Below are 17435 nucleotides of genomic sequence, written 5' to 3'. Positions count from 1 at the left end.
GGTACTCTCTATATATTTATCATTAGAAAATGACATAAAACATGGCAGCTTGCTACCCATAGGGTCCTTCTGTACGAAGAAATCATTGTTTATTCAAATAAGCTGATATTAATTTTAATTCAATGAATTTTTCAACTGGTTCTTAAATATTCAATATCGGTCTGTTTTTAAGGTAGTTATTTGAATGTAGTTTGCATAGAGGCATAATATAATGAAGACTTCAAAAGGAAAGGTAGAATATTAAAAACTTTTCTCTATAAATTATAAAATAAAATTTTTAATATCTAAATTATTGTAATGGTTACTAAAATTAGCCTCCTCCTCCCCAACAGGTCTCATAAACCACAGTATTTTGTTCCAGTTTCAGATTTTAAAATTGAGAGTATTAAACGTCACACCAAAACTACAGTAACTTCAAAAAATCGATTTCATCAAAACAACCATTAGATGTATCTTTGACTTTTAAGTATTTCAAACTTGAAGTCAGAATGAAAGTTGTCAGAATGAGATTGAAAGCATTTGTAAAGCCATATGTCCCTTATAATCAAGGAGATGTGGCTGAGATAGAACAGAGGGAGTGTCATTTCTTTTACAAAGCAGGATAGAAAGGTGGCCATGGTGCTAACAGCTTCCCCTCACTGCAGAAAGAACGGGGTGATGCCTATTATTAGGGGGATCATCTGAAAGCCAAAATAGCGACCTCAGCAAAAGTAGTTGTACTGATTATAGAATCTGTCTGCAGAGGTGCTTGTTAGGGAAAACGAAGAGTCTCTCGTGTACTTAGATGATGTTTGAAACATGGAAAACAAAAGAAAACTAAAAAAAGAATCCTCAGTAAACACAACTAGATGATGGCATATACAATTATTTTTTGCAGGTAGCTTTTTAATATTTACAGAAATCTTTTTCTCTATTTTGAACATTGAGGCTTGTTTATGTTGATTGCTGAGATAATTCAGAATTCTTAACTAATGTCAAAACTACAGTGTCAACCATTGTAGTTTATAGTTCCCTTCAGAGTAGATTCGGGGTTTTTAGATTACAGCTTGAAATTTGTGACCAATTTAAAAAACTGGGGAGAATAAAAGCACAGTTTGATAAAGCAGATGTATAATTAATTTTCATTAGTTGCGTCTTTATATAACAGCTTGCCTTTTGGCCATACACACCCTGTGTAGCATACTTGTAACTGTCTAAATTTTTCACTGGTTGAAAATATCAGCATCTCCCTGGCCATTGAAACTATCTCGTTTGTTTACAGCAATACTTCTGTGAAACAGTTATTTATTTGTGAAAGAGCTCTCCTCAACTGTGTTCATCTTTTTCCTTTTTGCTGAGAATAGAACAGATTTAAATTTGCAGGAAATATGAAGGCCCTTCCTTTTTGAATAAGAAGGAAATTGCCAGATGCTTCTTTCATCAGACTTAAAGTACTGAGAAGACTATTTGTAAATACAATATAAGGATTCCCGCCTTTTAAAAAGGAAGGTACAACTTTGGTGCTCCAATGCAGGGCTGTCTGAAAACTCATAAACGAAGGGAAAATAAACAATCAGCCTGGGCGGTCACTTGAGTAGAAGACGGTTGTACACAGTGTTATTGCTAAAAACGTTTTACCTCTTGGCTGATTCGCATCTTTTTTTTCTTTCATATTATTAATTTGATACCAAAATGTTAACTATTTATATTATTTGAATTTTGCTTATATGTTAAAATAATTAGTGGGTTTTTTTAAAAAAAAAAAAAATAAATCTGTGATTTACAATAAACAACTTGGAAATTGTCAGCAGATGTGTATTTTCACAAGGGTTTTTAAACTCCTGTGTGAACACCATTTGTTTATATCTAATCAGCTTGTTCTTTTTAATGTCAGAGGAGCCTATGGTACACAGTCTTGCTCCAGCTTGCTGCTGTGCCTAGGATAGATGTGTCCTCTGCACACTGGAGCCCCAAAAATGCTCCTTTTGTTTGTTAAATGACTGAGGTTGGAATGTCTGAGGGAGGGAATTCCAGATTGTTTATGATGGGCTAAAGTAACATGTAGCCATAGTGTCTTAAGACACCATTTGAAATGGTCATATTTTCCTTTTATTTGATACTAGAGGCCTGGTGCACGAAATTTGTGCACTTGGGGGTGGGGAGGGGAGTCCCTCAGCCCGGATTGCGAGAGGGTGCAAGCCAGACTGAGGGACCCCACCAGTGCACGATCCGGGGCTGGGGAGGGATGCGGAAGGTTGGCCAGCTGGGGAAGGACCATGGGAGGGTCCCAGGGCGTGTCTGGCCCATCTCGCTCAGTCCCAATTGGCCAACCCTAGCAGCAAGCTAACCTACTGATCAGAGCGTCTGCCCCCTGGTGGTCAGGGCATGTCATAGCCAGTGGTTGAGCAGCCTTAGCATATCATTAGCATATTACGCTTTGATTGGTTGAATGGACGACCGGACACTTAGCATATTAGGCTTTTATTATATAGGATCCTTAGCCACCTCCAAGTAGATTAAAATTTAGTCCTGGTCTTGTAATGCCAGGAATGTTCTCAGCTTCCTCTTGGAGTGTTTGGTGCTTCAGCATATTTATACATAGTATGTTCTCATCTGCTTTTCACCCGATTCCTGCTCACTTCTTAGAATATGCTGTGAGTCATTCTATATATTTTTTTTTAAACTTGAAAGTTATCTGAATTATTTGGTTGTAGTAGAACTTTTTACTTGCAAGGCATGGTTGAGGTGTTTGTACTCTGGACTCAAATGATGATCACTTGGAAGAATTAATGAACTTGACCTATATGTGGGACTTCAATTGAACTCCATAGCTGCAATGAGAATCAGACCGGAGAACTCTTGATATGCACAGTGATCCATTCCGCTGTAACAATCAGAAAGGATAGGTGCTCCCTGGCTGTTTCCCTGCAGTCACCACATGGTGCAGTGAAACAAGCCTCAGCCACAGCTTTCCCTCTGGTAAACCTCTGCTCCAGACCTCCAAGACTCCTTACTGCCTCCAGCATCAAGTCTAGTCTCTTCTACCTGCTCCCCAAGGCCTTATGTAATGTTCCTTTCCTTCTTCATTCCCTATAGCTTTATTTTTTCCATTGCCACTCTTATCCATCACAAATCTCATTCAATCTCATACATGGGTAAGTTCATTTCCTTTGCCAAAAACTCTGTTTCTCCTGTAGCTACTGAAATCTTGGCAACTCAAAATTAACTGTTCTATAAAACATCTCCTACCCTCCCCCTCAAATATCTACACTAATAAAAGAGAAACATGCAAATTGGTGTCACTCTGCTACACCCACCAGCCAATCGGAGTGACTATGCAAATTAACCCAACAAAGATGGCGGTTAATTTGCATGTGCAGGCACAGAGCGAAGACTGAAGACTGAAGAGGTTTGGCTTCTCCCCTGCGGCCGGTCCAAAGGCCTAGGTCCTGGGTGCCGGAGGAAAACAGGTGCCAACAGCCAGGGGAAGGGAGGCCTATTGTGCGAATCTTCTTGCAAAGGGCTTCTAGTATACTTGTAAATGTACACTTACCACATATATTACTATTACCTACTAATTGTTTCATATGTTTTTTTTACAACTAAAACTGAAGGTAGGGACTGCACAGTGCTCAAAAATCATTATTTTTTTTAATCATTATTTTCAAATATAATAAAGTAATGTCATTTTGGCAAGCCATCCAGATATGAAAAGAAGATTAATTATTAAAACCCTAATGGACATTATCTGACATAACATTTCACCTATACTATTTAAAAGTTTATAATTTATTTGATGAAATCTGAATGCTTACCATATACCAAGCATATTGTATCTATCAACGTCAGCCCCAACAAATTTGTATTAGTTATGCATAAATATGCAAATATATAAAGTCAAAAGTGAATCAGAAAATATAAACTGTTGCAGCAAAGATTAGTGATTTTAAGGTATTCAAAGCTGGTGGTAAAAACAGGCTTATAAATTCTGTCTTATGTTTAATCCACTAGCTATTTTTGCCTTTGCTAGAAGTTCTTTTGCAAGAATCAAAGGTATTTTTGTTTCACTAAATGCTGTAACTTTTCCTTTGTAGTTCTCATTAGAAGTATGATTTAATGGTCTACTGTAAATTAATACAACTCACTTAATTGGACCTATTTAATTAGTCAAATTCATTTACTAAATTAATAGTTCAATTAAAGGGCTGATTTAACTAATACTTTTATAAAGATAAGATTTATAATTCTAAAAGTAAAATTATAATGATAAAAGTAGGCAGGTTGTAGTAATAGTTAGAAAAGTCCCAAAAGATATACCATCACTTGAGAAAAACAAGAGAACTAAACACACTTTCAGATATGCTGAATTCAGCCATTTACTTAGACTCAAAGATACATTTCCATCAGTAAGAGCCTACCTGTTTCCTCTAGTGCACCTTAAAGTGAAAGAATATCAAGTAGTCTAATTAAATTAATACTGGCTTTAGTCAAAAAGCACGTTCCTAAAGATGTTTGTTCATTCATTCTACAGGCACTTTTTTAGAGGCATGTTAAGAGCTAAACATGACAGACCCTGGGAATAAAAACAACTCACAAGTCAGTAAGTCAAATGGTGTGAGTATAAACAATGTGATGAGTGCTAGAACAGAGGTAATGATGGGGATTCTAAATAGAGAGAGGATTTTTTAAAAACTGAATTTCCCCTTCTGCTTTTGGTCTTCTCCACTGAACTGCTGAGCATTCACATGAATTACCAACACCTTTCGGTACGCCAAAAATAGCATTAAGTTCGTATAAATTGTGTCTTTTGGGGACCTACTGCCTTTAAGTAGGTTTCAATCAATAATTCAGTTAATAGCAACAATAGTTTGCATTTACTATTTTCTTGATAATTCATTTTTTTAAACACAGTATCCTTGGAAATGTGGTTTATGAGATGTCATTTTCAGTTTTGCTTGTTGCTTTTATGAGATCCTTTGCTTTTATGGGTTTTGTTCTCAGGTAGATAAATGAAGATTAGTATATAGAATAACTGTGATTTTATCTGGGAAAGATAAGTGATGAGATTTAAAACAGAGGATATTCTACCCTGCCCCCCTACCCCAAGGGGTTAAAATGACTTCTCTAAAGGGATCCGCAATCTTACCTGCTGGGGGAAAGATTTTCAGGACTGTCGGGCTGCTCCTGCTCCCCATCATGACTGCATTCAAGTATTTCTTCATTCTGAAGTGAAAGAAATTTTGGTAAGATACTCTACGTTATTTGTGGGGGAGCCCCAAATCTATATCTTTCTTTCCCCCAATTTCTTTGTTTGGTATTGATTTTGCTTTTACTTCTCCAGATGAACATCATATCCAGTTTCTCATCTTTTTCTTTCTTGGATCTTCCCCAGCCATTCTGTGGATCTGTTACTGTTGGCCCTTCCTGATTCCTTTAGGAACATCGAAAACTCATCCTGAAAAGCATGTATTCCTTTTCCTTAATGATGGGCTATTAACATTGTTCTCCTCCCTCTTTCCTGATGGTTCACAAAAAACGGTTCAGAGTCTGAGCTAAAAGATAAAGAGATCATTTGACAAAATATCTTCTTTCCTTTTCTTCTCTTTCTGGGTAAGAAATCAAAGTCTGGAGAAGTTGCGACCTGCCTGAGGCCAGAAAGAGCTAGAGGCAGAGATGACGTAAGTCTGGTGTCCACTTTTACAGGCTCGGTATCACCTGTCTGTGCTAGCGCTCCACCTCCTAAAGCAGCTGGTTCCTTAGGATGTGTGCAATGTGGCCACCAGTGCAGGCCCTAAGCCAGTTGGTTCAAAGCCCTGCCACACAACATGCCAGCTGAGCCCTTGGGCAAGGTCACTGAACATCCTGCCACGGCCCCTCTGCACTGTCTACCTCAGTAAGGCTGTGGCTCTTTTTCAGAACCATACTAGGCATTTAATTCTCAAAAAGAGGCAAGATTCCTGCTCAGTTTGATGTCAGGAAAATATAATTTTAACAAGGAAGTGAATTGGTATAACATTGGTAGCAATGAGCCTATCATAAAAGTGTTAACAAATAACGAGCAAATAGATAATTAGCTATCATTTGAGTTCTTCTGCCTGCCAGGTTCTGTTTAAATGAATTATTTTACATTCTATAAAAGAAAGGACAGATTTGGAAAGGGCTCTCTTGCAAAAGAATCGTTCGGGAAAATTTAATGAATAGACATAAACATTCCCGGTAAACTAGAGCTGGAAGTTGAAGAATGAGCTTTCCCCAGACTAAGAAAATGATAGGGAGTCTTGCAAAACAGGTGGGAGTGAGATGCTTCCCAATCTATTGACTGTAAGAAGATAGTCCTCTCCCTGGATTAGCAGCAAAGTTAAGGTTCCCTTAGTGTTCACAATGCCAACCACAGGGACAGCAATGAAAAAATGTCCAGTAGATGAAAGAAAATCGCGGGTCTTCCATCTTTTTTATAGATGTCTTCTTGAATCTGGTATCACATCCTGAAAGCAAGCTAACAAGTAAAGTAGTATTTGGGACACTCATTCTGCTAATTCAACTCTAAAATACAAGGGGGGTCTTATATTCCAAGTTTATGTATGTTTTTTCTTTTAAAATAGGATATCATTTCAATAAGAATCTAAATTTTTCATTTCCTCTGTTACATATAGTTGACCAGAGACTAGGATATGTTTTTCATTTCGGTTAATATATAGAAGTAAATGCCAATCCCTGGATTCAAACCAATGTAGTTACTTTCACCACACGATCCAAGACAGCTCTTTGTTCACATTTTCTAGATGATGTTGAATTAATTACCATGGCATCCTTTTCTAGTTCTTCCTGAAATGCCTGCTGGACTTTGAGCCCCAGCCTTATTCATCGTTGAAAAGGCCCTTAACATGAATCCAGGACCTTCATGTAGAGTAACCACTGCTATTAACAAAACTTCCTCTCACTGTGAAACCGCTGCTGTTGATAAGATGGATTGTGCTCTTTCCAATTCTATTGATCCTTGAAAGTGTGGTGGATTGTAGGGTCTCTTATTTCATGACAACTTAGTGATGGAAAAATAACAGTGGCTCAAGGTGTAGATAGGGACTTTGTTATCTTTTACACTAAATGATGACATCCCTCTAATATATACACTTTGTCATGCATGGAATGTCCTCATGAGCTTCCCGAAATGCCTGGGCATGGACTTGGTTGTGTCAACCCATGTTCCTGTGGCTACACGTCAGACAGCTGATGTCAGGGTAGAGGAAAAGTCCTCTGCCAACCGTTTGATGGAGTACAACACTGAGTACGATTGAGATGTGATGGGAAGGATCCACAGCAGATCTGAGGACAACGTTAATAAAAACCTGCAGTGAGGATGTTAACTACAGGCATACCTTGGAGATGTTGTAGGTACTGTTCCAGACTATGGCAATAAGGTTAGAATCAAAATAAAGTAAGTAATAATATTTTTGCTGGTAGAGGATCTTGCCTTCAATTTGTAAAAAAATGGAACATCTGTGAAGCACAATAAAATGAGGTATGCCTTATACTAAGGTTTTGCTAAGGTTTAGACAGATTAGTGGTGTTTTAGTGCAGTGGCTTTCGAATTTCGACCACACCCACAAGAAAAGCGTTTACATCATAACACACACACATTTCCTGGCACAGAGCTCCTAAATCCTTTGGAATTTCCTAAATAAGAGCAATAAAGATTCTTGATAGTCATAAGAAACCCTTTCAACCACACCTGAGTTTATGTTCATGAGGTGATTTCTGGAAAGTCCCTAAGGATGGGGGCTGGTTACCAGTGAAACCAATCACATAATTAGAGGGTTTGAACTTACAAGTCCCCCCCACCCCACCCCCCACCCCGCCCCCACCCCCACTCCCCACCACCACCACCACCACTCCCTCACAGGGAACAGAGAGAGGCTGGAGATTGAATTCAATCTCCAATGACCAATGGTTTAATCAATCATGCCTATGCAAAGAAGTCTCCATAAAAACCCAAAGAGAGATTCCTGGTTGGTGAACAAGTGGAGATTAGGGTAGAGTGGCTTATTCAGAGAGCATGGAAGTTCTAGCACCTTCCCACATATCTTGCCCTATGCATCTCTTCCATCTGTTGGTTCCTGAATTACATCTTTTTATAAGAAACTGATAATCTTGTAAAACGTTCCTTGGAGTTCTACGAGCTGCTTCAAATTAATCTAACCTGAACAGGGGGCTCTGGGAACCTCTGATCTATATATAGGTGATCAGTCAGAAGCACCAGTGACAGCCTGGACTTCTGACTGGTGTCTAAGGGGGTGAGGGAGGTTTATAGGACTAAGGCTTTAACCGTGGGATCTAATGCTATTTCCAGGTAGACAGTGTCAGAATTGAGTTAATTGCTTGGTAGTGTTGGGGAAACACTTGGAGTTGTCCTCAGGGCATCCCGAAGGGGGCATCTTCTCGGCCAACTGGTGCTTTAAAAGGGAACCAACCCATAAACTACCCTATGGGGAGGCCAATCAGGTGGAAAAGCCCATCCCCTTTATGTTCATTTTATTCTGAAGAAAAAAGGTAAGGTGGCAGGCAGGCTGGCAACTACTGTGGGCCCAACGTCACTCTCCACACCTTCATTTCCACCCCAGCCTCTGCCCCAGTTCAAAGTGACACCAACCCCCATACAGCCTGTCTAGCAGTACCCTTCATATGACTTCCTATGTCTTCCCAACAAGCATATAATCTAATTGTTTTGTTTCCCCTATATTCTGAAGAAAGATGTTTTAAAATTGAGAAAACAGGGTAAGTGCCTAGCTTGAAGGAATTTTGTAAAAAAAAAATTTTTTTATTTCTCTGAAGAATATATATTTTTAAAAGTATTAATCAACAAGTACCCATAATCTTTAATAGCTAATTTCCAGTGGATTATTAAAATTTCTTTTTCTTCCCCAAAGGAGAGATAGCAACATTTGAACTGAATCAAATTAGTTTTCCTTGAAGTTAAATGATTTCATTTTGTGATTGTAGGGATGCTTGGAAAGCAATTTCAGCTCCAACTCTTTTAAAGTGATGATGTCTCGTATTTAAGATGAAAGCATTATTTATTATCACAATCTTAAAAGGAGACGCTATTAGACCTCACTCTGAGGAAAGGTAAAGCAGGTAAGGGGTTGAACCATTTAAGGTAAGAAAGAGTGATCATTCCAAGAAGTGTTTAAGGTTAAGCATTCTCTGGCATTGTAAATTATGAAAACCCAAGAAAATACATACAGTGTTATGACAAGAATCACTGAGAGATTATAGATCGGGGGGTGGGGGGGGCGGTGTAGGTGAGGATAGTGGGAAAGACAGGAAAGGCGACCTCTCCATCGGGCAGTCCTCTCTGGCCTCAGTCTGATGGTCTCAGAGACACAGTCCAGAGGGGAAACCACCAGTCTTGGAAGGGCTGGCTCTGCTGCCCCTTCTGCATAGCTGGACCTGCTGGGGAAAAGGGGAAGCCTGCTCTTTTTCACTTGTTTATTTTTGAGATTTAGTGGGTTCCGATGTGGAGAAGAGGAAGAACTTTTGAAAAATAAGAACCACTTAGAAAATCTATCCTGGGAGTGGATTCCCAGCTGGCAGGTCTGCCCTATTTGTTCCCTCTCTCTGACCCTTTCCAGTACATCTCCTCTTGTCCTGCTCTTCACTGATACTGCCGGAAGAAGGCATGGCCTGAAGAGTCCTTTGGATACGAGGACGGCCTCTTTAAAAATGGCAAGTACAGCTTTGGAGGGTTAAGGGGCTGTCTTTCACTCATCACCCACATATTGCTGTGAACCAGCTCATTCAGATTTTCTCCTATCTCTAGTCCAGATCAGCTGCATTGGGTGGGGCTTTCAAAAGAGAGGGGAGGAGAGAGGAAGGTTTTAGGACATTTTATGGACTGAAGCCCTTTGGAGAAGGGCAGGCTTAAGGAGACAGGCTTGAATGGTCTTTATGTTTTGTGGAAATGGGAAATGATTAGAGAAAGATGGGGGAATGGGTCCCACATGCAAATTTTGCCTATTTCAAAATTTCTCCAGGGTCTGATTTACCTATCATCTTAAATTTCCCAGCTAGCATTGCTAGTAATTAGTTCAATGTTTTACTACTTAAACTGGTTTTTATAGGCTGAATGAATATTCTAAACACTATTTGTAGTATTTTGTTTATGGGGGAAATAACTCCTTAAAAAACTGCAAGTATTGCAACGTTATTTTAACAATGATTTGCAAGTCTGTAGTTCTGAATAAATTATCAGATAGTGAGGAACACATCACAAGGTACCTTTCTCTCATTTCCAAACCAAGAAATGTGAAGGAAATACATATATCAGGACATTAAAAAGAAGTTCCCCATACATTGGGAATTTTCTTTGGCTGTTTGAGTTCATGTAATTTTAACCTCAATGCATAAATGTCAATGTAATTTAATTTTTATATGTCTGTAAATCTTAGAACCTAAATAAAATCACAAGTTTGGGAAAAGTGTTTTACTAGAGTACTCTTTGGTCCCTAACCTAATTCACAAATGTTTTCCACATAACCTCAAAGCCAATGGGTTGACTCTCATTGCTGTGGGGAGGGGGCCAGCCTCTGGGGCAGAGTTAGCTCAGGTAACAGGAAGAGAGGGTGTTGGTTGCTGTTACAGATCTATAAAAGTCTACAAATGCTGGACTCAGCCTTCATAAGACCTCACTTTCTACTATTCCCCCTGAGTACTCTATAGTGGCCAACAAATTCATCCAATGAGGAATCTAAGATGAAAACCTCAATGTTATCTTCAATATCTTCCTTTCTTCCCTTATTAAGTCTTTCCCCTTTTCTTCTCTGCCTTGATCTACTTCTTCATTCATCAAGCTTTCTCTGACAATGCAGTGTATTCCAGGTGCTGGGGAGAACATCTGGATTACTGGGTGTGAGCCCTGTCCATCTCCCTTTTTGATGCTGCCATTAGTAGGCCCTCAACACTCACCTAGACGGTGACAAATGTGGGCAGCTGGTCAGTCTGCCTACCTTCATCTAATCTCCTTTTCATTATCTTACCAGAGGGATCTTTCCAATGCATAGGTGCCCTCCCTGGCAACAACATCCACCAAAACCTTCAGCAATTTGTCTTTGGTCTATCTTCCTAGCTTTCTCAAACCATTCCCAGAATAGCCTATGCCCCTTCCTGGAATATCCTTCTCCATCTTATAGTTCATCTTTCAAAGTTGTATTTATTCTTTAAAGTTAAGTTCAAATGCCACTTCCTAAAAACATTCCAAATATACTTGTTATGCACTGCCCTTTAATATGTTATATTCCTTTTTTCCCAGAGATATATCATTTTGTTTTATAATTATTGGAAATATGTTGTTTCCCTCATGAAACTTATAAGTTTCCTGAGTTTAAGCCCCATGTTAGAATTGTTTCCACATGACCCAGAACATTGCTCTGTTATATATTAAATTGAGCTGAATAAGCTACCCTAGTTGGACCTATCAAATATTTCAGTCATGTCAATTTTTTATTGGTCAAAGAGAAAAGCCAACAGTGGTCTTACTATTATTTTCTCTTTTTTAGCTCCTTTAGTGAAGATACATTCTCATAGATTAATATAATCACGGCTTCCTGCCTTGAATTCTGGATTCTATCTTATCCAAAGAGTTTCATATTCCCCTTAATGAGTTCACCTTTATCCCAAGTCCTCATGGCCTATGAATATAGCCTCCAGTCAATGTGACCAAAGGTGGTCCTTGTAGCACCTGCATTCTTGCCACAAAATGTGCAAGTTAAAAATTCAGATTCCTAGAACCTACTCCTGAATCAGAACCACTGAGGATGGGGCCAGAGAACCTGCATTATTAATAGGGCTGCAGTACATAGGAAACCTTGAGAATCTTCATTCTAGAAATCCTTCGGAGAGCTTGGTTGGGGACTGCCTCAAGAATTTGGTGGATTCTCTGAATCTCTTATTAGCTCTAAGAATGACTACACTTCAAACATGACGGAAGGTGAACACTGAAATGTACTTACAGTTCATACAGTTCTCTTGCTGAGAAGTAGAAAGGCAAATGAAAGCTCGTAGGTTTCAAAGGAATGAGAAAGAAAGGAACTGAGTTTGGCCCTAATCTGTTATCATTGGGCAAAAAGGTACATATTTGAGATTAGGAAAAGATATTCAATTTAGGACCTGCATCTGACTTTTCCGTCAGCTCCTTTTCATCTTTTACACAGAGCATCCTATCTATAAATATTAGACTCAATGGGAAACTAAAATTACTAAGAACCTGCTCAATGCCAGGCATTGTGTGAGGTGCTTGCCATATATTTCTCATTTAATAGACCATCTGTGAGGCTACTTTTTTCATCCCCATTTTGAAGAAGAGGAAATTTAAAGTATGAGAGATTAGGCAAACTGCTAGGTAAGTAGATTAAGTAAGTAATCAGGTGGATAGGTAAAGTTAGATAGGTAAGTAAACTGCTATTGAAAGGGCGAGTTCTACGCCCTCCATCTTACCCCGGATCCTCCATTTTTGGGCAGCAGCCTTAGCCATGTGCTCGGCAAGGAGCTTCTTCCCGGAAGCCCAAGCTTCTGCTAGCCACACCCAGGATTTCTTTAAACTAACCAATGACAATCAAGGGACGTGCGTGCCAAAGATATGACCACATCCTGCGTAACAAGACACCGACTTGCGCCCGGCCAGTTGGCAGGGCCCACAGTCCTCTCTCCTCCCCTTACTCCAACCCCCCTATTAAACCTCTCTTCCCACGGGGCTCTGGTGCTCTCTCGCAGCTGCGAGTGTGGCTGACGGGGAGGGGGGGGGGGGGGGCAAGCTAGTTTGAATAAAGACTCTCTGCTTTTGCATCAGACTCGGCTGGCTCCCTGGTGGTCTACTGGGGATCTTGAAATCTGGGCATAACACTATTACATAAATGGCTAGTTTCAAATCCCAGTTCCACCATATACTAGCTGCATGACCCTTGCGGAAACTCACTGAACTTCTCAGTCTCAACAGCATCAGGGATAAGACGAGGGGCACACATCATCTCACTCACAAGGTGCTGAGGACTGGCGATGACATGGGGTCCCTACACCGCCCAGCACAATGCCTGGCCCTCAGTCAGTGTCAGCAACCATTCCCTCACCTCTTCCAGCCTCGGCTTTTTTTGTTTTTGTAAATTTTTGCTCAGAAGCCTGAAAAGGCCTCTGCTACTTTAAATCATGCTAATAGGTGCGCAGGGGCACTGTTGGCACTCACAGTCAGGAGCACTTCCTTCATCCTGAGGGTTCCCTCAGGAACAAGGAATTCTCATCTGCCTCTGGCTTCTTTCCAGCTCCTCAGAGGCTGTGATGTGATGTGAGCAGCCGGGGAAAGCAGCCCCATGAGTCATGCTTTCAGCTTCCAGCTGGCCGAGGGAAGGACAGGAAGTACTGCATCACCACTGCCAGCAACCACAGCCAGGCTCCACCTTCCCACCGCAGGGCTCTCCCAGAACAGGTCGGCGCATGGCCATGCGGCTGCCAGATGATCCCCAGAGAGTCTCGGCAACTCTGTCACGTTTAATTTGCCAAGTTCCTGTGACCCTGGATGACAAGGATCGCTGACGGAACACCATTTTTTAATCCGATGATGATAAAATCAGATCGTGATTGTGTGGCAGGTAGTGAGTACCAGCGACTCTAGTAGCAGTCATGAATGGTTTAGGTTTATAGATATTGTTTTTTTCTGTGAGTATTTCGTCTTGAGGACTGTTAGGTCGGAGACAGCCCAGGATCGGATACATGCAGACGTGTGATGAGATAATGGACTCCCCCTGGCATTTCTAACCAAACAGTGTGCCAGACACAGATACCGACTTCTCCCTGAATCAATACGACCCCACACAGATACTGACTCCTTCCTGAATACCCTGCTGACCCCCTGCAGCGGGAACTTCCTCAGCTGAATACCTCAGCTCATGTCCCCGCCCCTCACCCAGCCGCAGTATGAAAAGAGTGCCCCCCTCCCTGTTGGTGTGAAACCACGTGCCCTGTCTTTGGGGTCCGTGGGTCTCCCGGGGACACAATAAACCAGCCGTGGGCAAACTATGGCCCGCGGGCCGGATCCGGCCCGTTTGAAATGAATAAAACTATTGAAAAAAAAGACCGTACCCTTTTATGTAATGATGTTTACTTTGAATTTATATTAGTTCACACAAACACTCCATCCATGCTTTTGTTCCGGCCCTCCGGTCCACTTTAAGAACCCATTGTGGCCCTCGAGTCAAAAAGTTTGCCCACCCCTGCAATAAACCTTCCCTTCCCTTCCCTTCCTTCCTTCCTTCCTCCCTCCCTTCCCCTTCCCCTTCCCCTTCCCCTTCCCCTTCCCCTTCCCCTTCCCCTTCCCCTTCCCTTTTCTGATTCACTCGACTCTTTATTTCTTATGCCGCCTCCTGAGCCACCTAACCTAACAAGGACAAGGAAGGGCATTTATCACAATGTTATGGTTAGCGCTTCTAGACTGGCTGTAGTTTCACTTCATTTTTGAGTTCTAGGCTGAAAGCCAAAAAGATGTCAGAATTGTCGCCTGGAGTCCGATGCACGTTCGCTCTGTCTTGGTCATCTGTGCTGGACAGTGGCCACAGAACATGTGCAGCAATGACTGTTCTTCGTGTCAGTCACCCTCCTTCTCTCCCTCGTAGTAACCTATGTGTTAGAGAGGACAAGCGCCTCCAGGTCTGGGCCTTCTTTCAAATGCTATTTTTGCTAAAAGTTAAAATGTATTTTGCAGACCAGATGAAAACAGGATGAGCCTGACAAGCCCTCAATCAGATACTGTACGTGTAACCAACTTCAAAGAAGCCAACAGGTGCCGCCTTTCTCCGCTGGCACCATTGCTGCTCCCCGCTGCTCCTTAGTCCATTGGGGGCTTTTGTTTATAGGAGCTTGTGGGGCTCATTTTGGTTTTATGGAAATGCTATCTAATTACAAATAGCTGTAGATGACCAGGTGCTTCTGATGAACTAAAAATATGTATCTGATCTATGGGAAACTTCATGGGTTTACCCATCAATGCTCTGGTCATGTAAATGATGACATATGGATACATTAAAAAAATAAGAGGAGTGGGTTTTTTTCCCCCCTTTATATTGCATTGAATGAGAGCTTTCCCATGTTTCCATCAGAGTAATATACTTGCTTTAATTCTTAAGCATAAATGAATCCTATATAATAAAAGGATAATATGCAAATAGACCAAACGGTTGAACAACCAAACAACTGGTTGCTATGACATGCGCTGACCACCAGGGAGCACGCGCAGAACATGGCCGGCATTGACCATGGCGGGATGGTGGAGCAGGTGAATGGGGGAGCCAGACCAAAGCAGCACGCGGGTCACTGTCATCTGGGCAAGCCTCTGGTGGTTACTGAAAATTCTTTGCTCCTGCGCTCCGCGGTCCCACCCGGCGCTTGCACTTGCTGCTGGCACCCGGTGGTGGCCCCAATTGCTCAGTGCCATCAGCAGGTGTGAGTGGCGGCTGCCGGCCCCAATCGCCCGTCAGGACTTCTCCCCTGTCCCTGCTCCTTAGGGGCGATCAGGGCTGGCAGCCGCCGCTTGCACCCGCTGCCAGAGATGGCCCTAATCGCACCCACAGCCAGTGCGAGAGCCGCTGCTCAGACCTGCTGCCAGCGCCTGGCACTGGTCCTGATTGCTCGGTGCCATCAGTGGGTGTGAGCAGCAGCTGCAGACCCCAATCATCCCTGAGGGCTTCTCTACCTTCCCCTGCTCCTGAGGAGTGATCGAGGCAGCAGCCACCACTCGCACCCACTGACAGCGCTGGCCCCACTTGCATCTGCTGCTGGCGCCAGCCCCAATCGCTCCACGCTGTCAGCAGGTGTGAGCGGGGCTGGCACAGTCAGCACATGGGAGCGGCGGTGGTGGAAGTGGGGCTGCCAGCAGACAGGGGACCCAGGGGCCGCGGCAGGAAGAGCTGGGTGGAAGCGCGGAGGATGGGCCAAGAACCACCCCTGTGTCCACCGTAGCCTTGCGGCCCACAGTTCCTTTCAAGGTGCATGAATTCGTGCACTGGGCCCCTAGTATGAAATAAAAAAACATGTGCTGAATGACGTATGAAGAATGCATTTAAAGCTATTTTAAATATGTTTTAATTAATAAGACATTACTTATTAAGAAATTGGTTATTGAAGGAACCAAGATGACAGCATAGGTAAACACCTATACTTGCTGACTCTCACAACCACATAAAAATTACAACTAAAAGACAGAACAACTATCATCTAGAACCACAGGAAAGCTGGCTGAGTGGAAGTTCTACAACTAGAGAGGTAAAGAAGAAAGCGCATTGAGACTGGTAGGAAGTGCAGAGGTGTGGAGGCGTGGAATGGGCTGGCACCCGGGTGCGCTGCTTTTTCAATTGGGAGGGAGACACAAGCTCTCACTTGCTCTGAACTTTAGTTCCGGGCAAGACTCTGGGGGACCCAGACACATACGGGGAGAAACTGGACTGTCTGGCATCGGGACAGGAACGGGAGGGCAGCTTTCTTTCAGATGGAGGTGCTTGCAGTCATTTTTCCTGCGCCGGGACCTCTCCGGTGCAGGGATGACTGGCAGCCATTGCTGTTTGCTCTGCCCAAGAGATTCCATGAAAACTCACCCCAACCAATTTACAACCCCACTCAAGCTGTGGCAGCAGTTTTTGCATATGAATGCCCTGTCCTTTCTCAGCCTAAAACCTGTCAAACAGGCAGCAGCATCAGCATGCCCTGCTACATACCTGGGCCTCATCTGGGCACTTCCAAACCCGATACAAAGAGGAGGAACCTGCAGATCTCTCTGTAGTTCCTGCTGGGTGGCCCCAGGCAGTGGCTGACTTTGCACTTCCTTGGAGATCCAAGAGCCAGTGTACCCAGTGGTCAGTGTGAGACCATACCAGATTACTACTCTTCACATCCATAAGTTAACACTCAAGGGGCAGACTCAGTGAGCACCAAAGCCCCACTGAAGCAAGTCCTACTCCATAAGCTCTTCCATTGTAGACACAGCTGGTCCTCACAGCCAATTGGCCTGGAGGTCCATTCCTTCCAGTGATACCAATAGCAATCAAGGCTTAACTACAACAAGACTGCACACAGCCCACAAAGGGTTGCACCAAGAGTGTCTACCTCAGATGACTGGGGAGGCTGAGCCACTGGTCCCTATAAAACACCTACCACACAAGGCCATTCTATCAATTCAAGGAGACTTACCAGCTACCCAATACATAGAAACAAACGCAGGGAAGCAGCCAAAATGTGGAGACAAAGAAAGATGTCACAAATAAAAGAAATGGATGAAAGCAAAATACTGGATATAGAGTTCAAAACCAGAGTTATAAAGTTACTCAAGAATCTTCTAAAAACCTCTAAGGAACTTAGTGAGACATTCAAGGATCTTAGTGAGAATGCCAAAAAAAAAAAAAAAAAAAAAAAAAAGGAAAAGGACC

General features: G+C 42.3%; 1 protein-coding gene across 3 annotated transcripts in view; it reads right to left on the bottom strand.

The window, feature by feature from the left end:
* MCF2L2 (MCF.2 cell line derived transforming sequence-like 2) overlaps positions 1–17435 on the bottom strand; it is a 219257-nt gene that overhangs the window by 85349 nt on the left and 116473 nt on the right. For all 3 annotated transcript variants that reach the window (XM_036350596.1, XM_036350595.1, XM_036350594.1), the window contains exon 15: positions 5126–5202. In XM_036350596.1, the coding sequence (XP_036206489.1) occupies positions 5126–5202 (77 nt within the window). The remainder of the gene's footprint in view (positions 1–5125; positions 5203–17435) is intronic.

The sequence above is a fragment of the Myotis myotis genome, unplaced genomic scaffold (assembly GCF_014108235.1).
Source record: "Myotis myotis isolate mMyoMyo1 unplaced genomic scaffold, mMyoMyo1.p scaffold_m19_p_2, whole genome shotgun sequence".
Taxonomy (NCBI): domain Eukaryota; kingdom Metazoa; phylum Chordata; class Mammalia; order Chiroptera; family Vespertilionidae; genus Myotis; species Myotis myotis.
The sequence above is the reverse complement of the archived record's forward strand: the minus strand, read 5'-3'. Positions and strand labels throughout refer to the sequence as shown.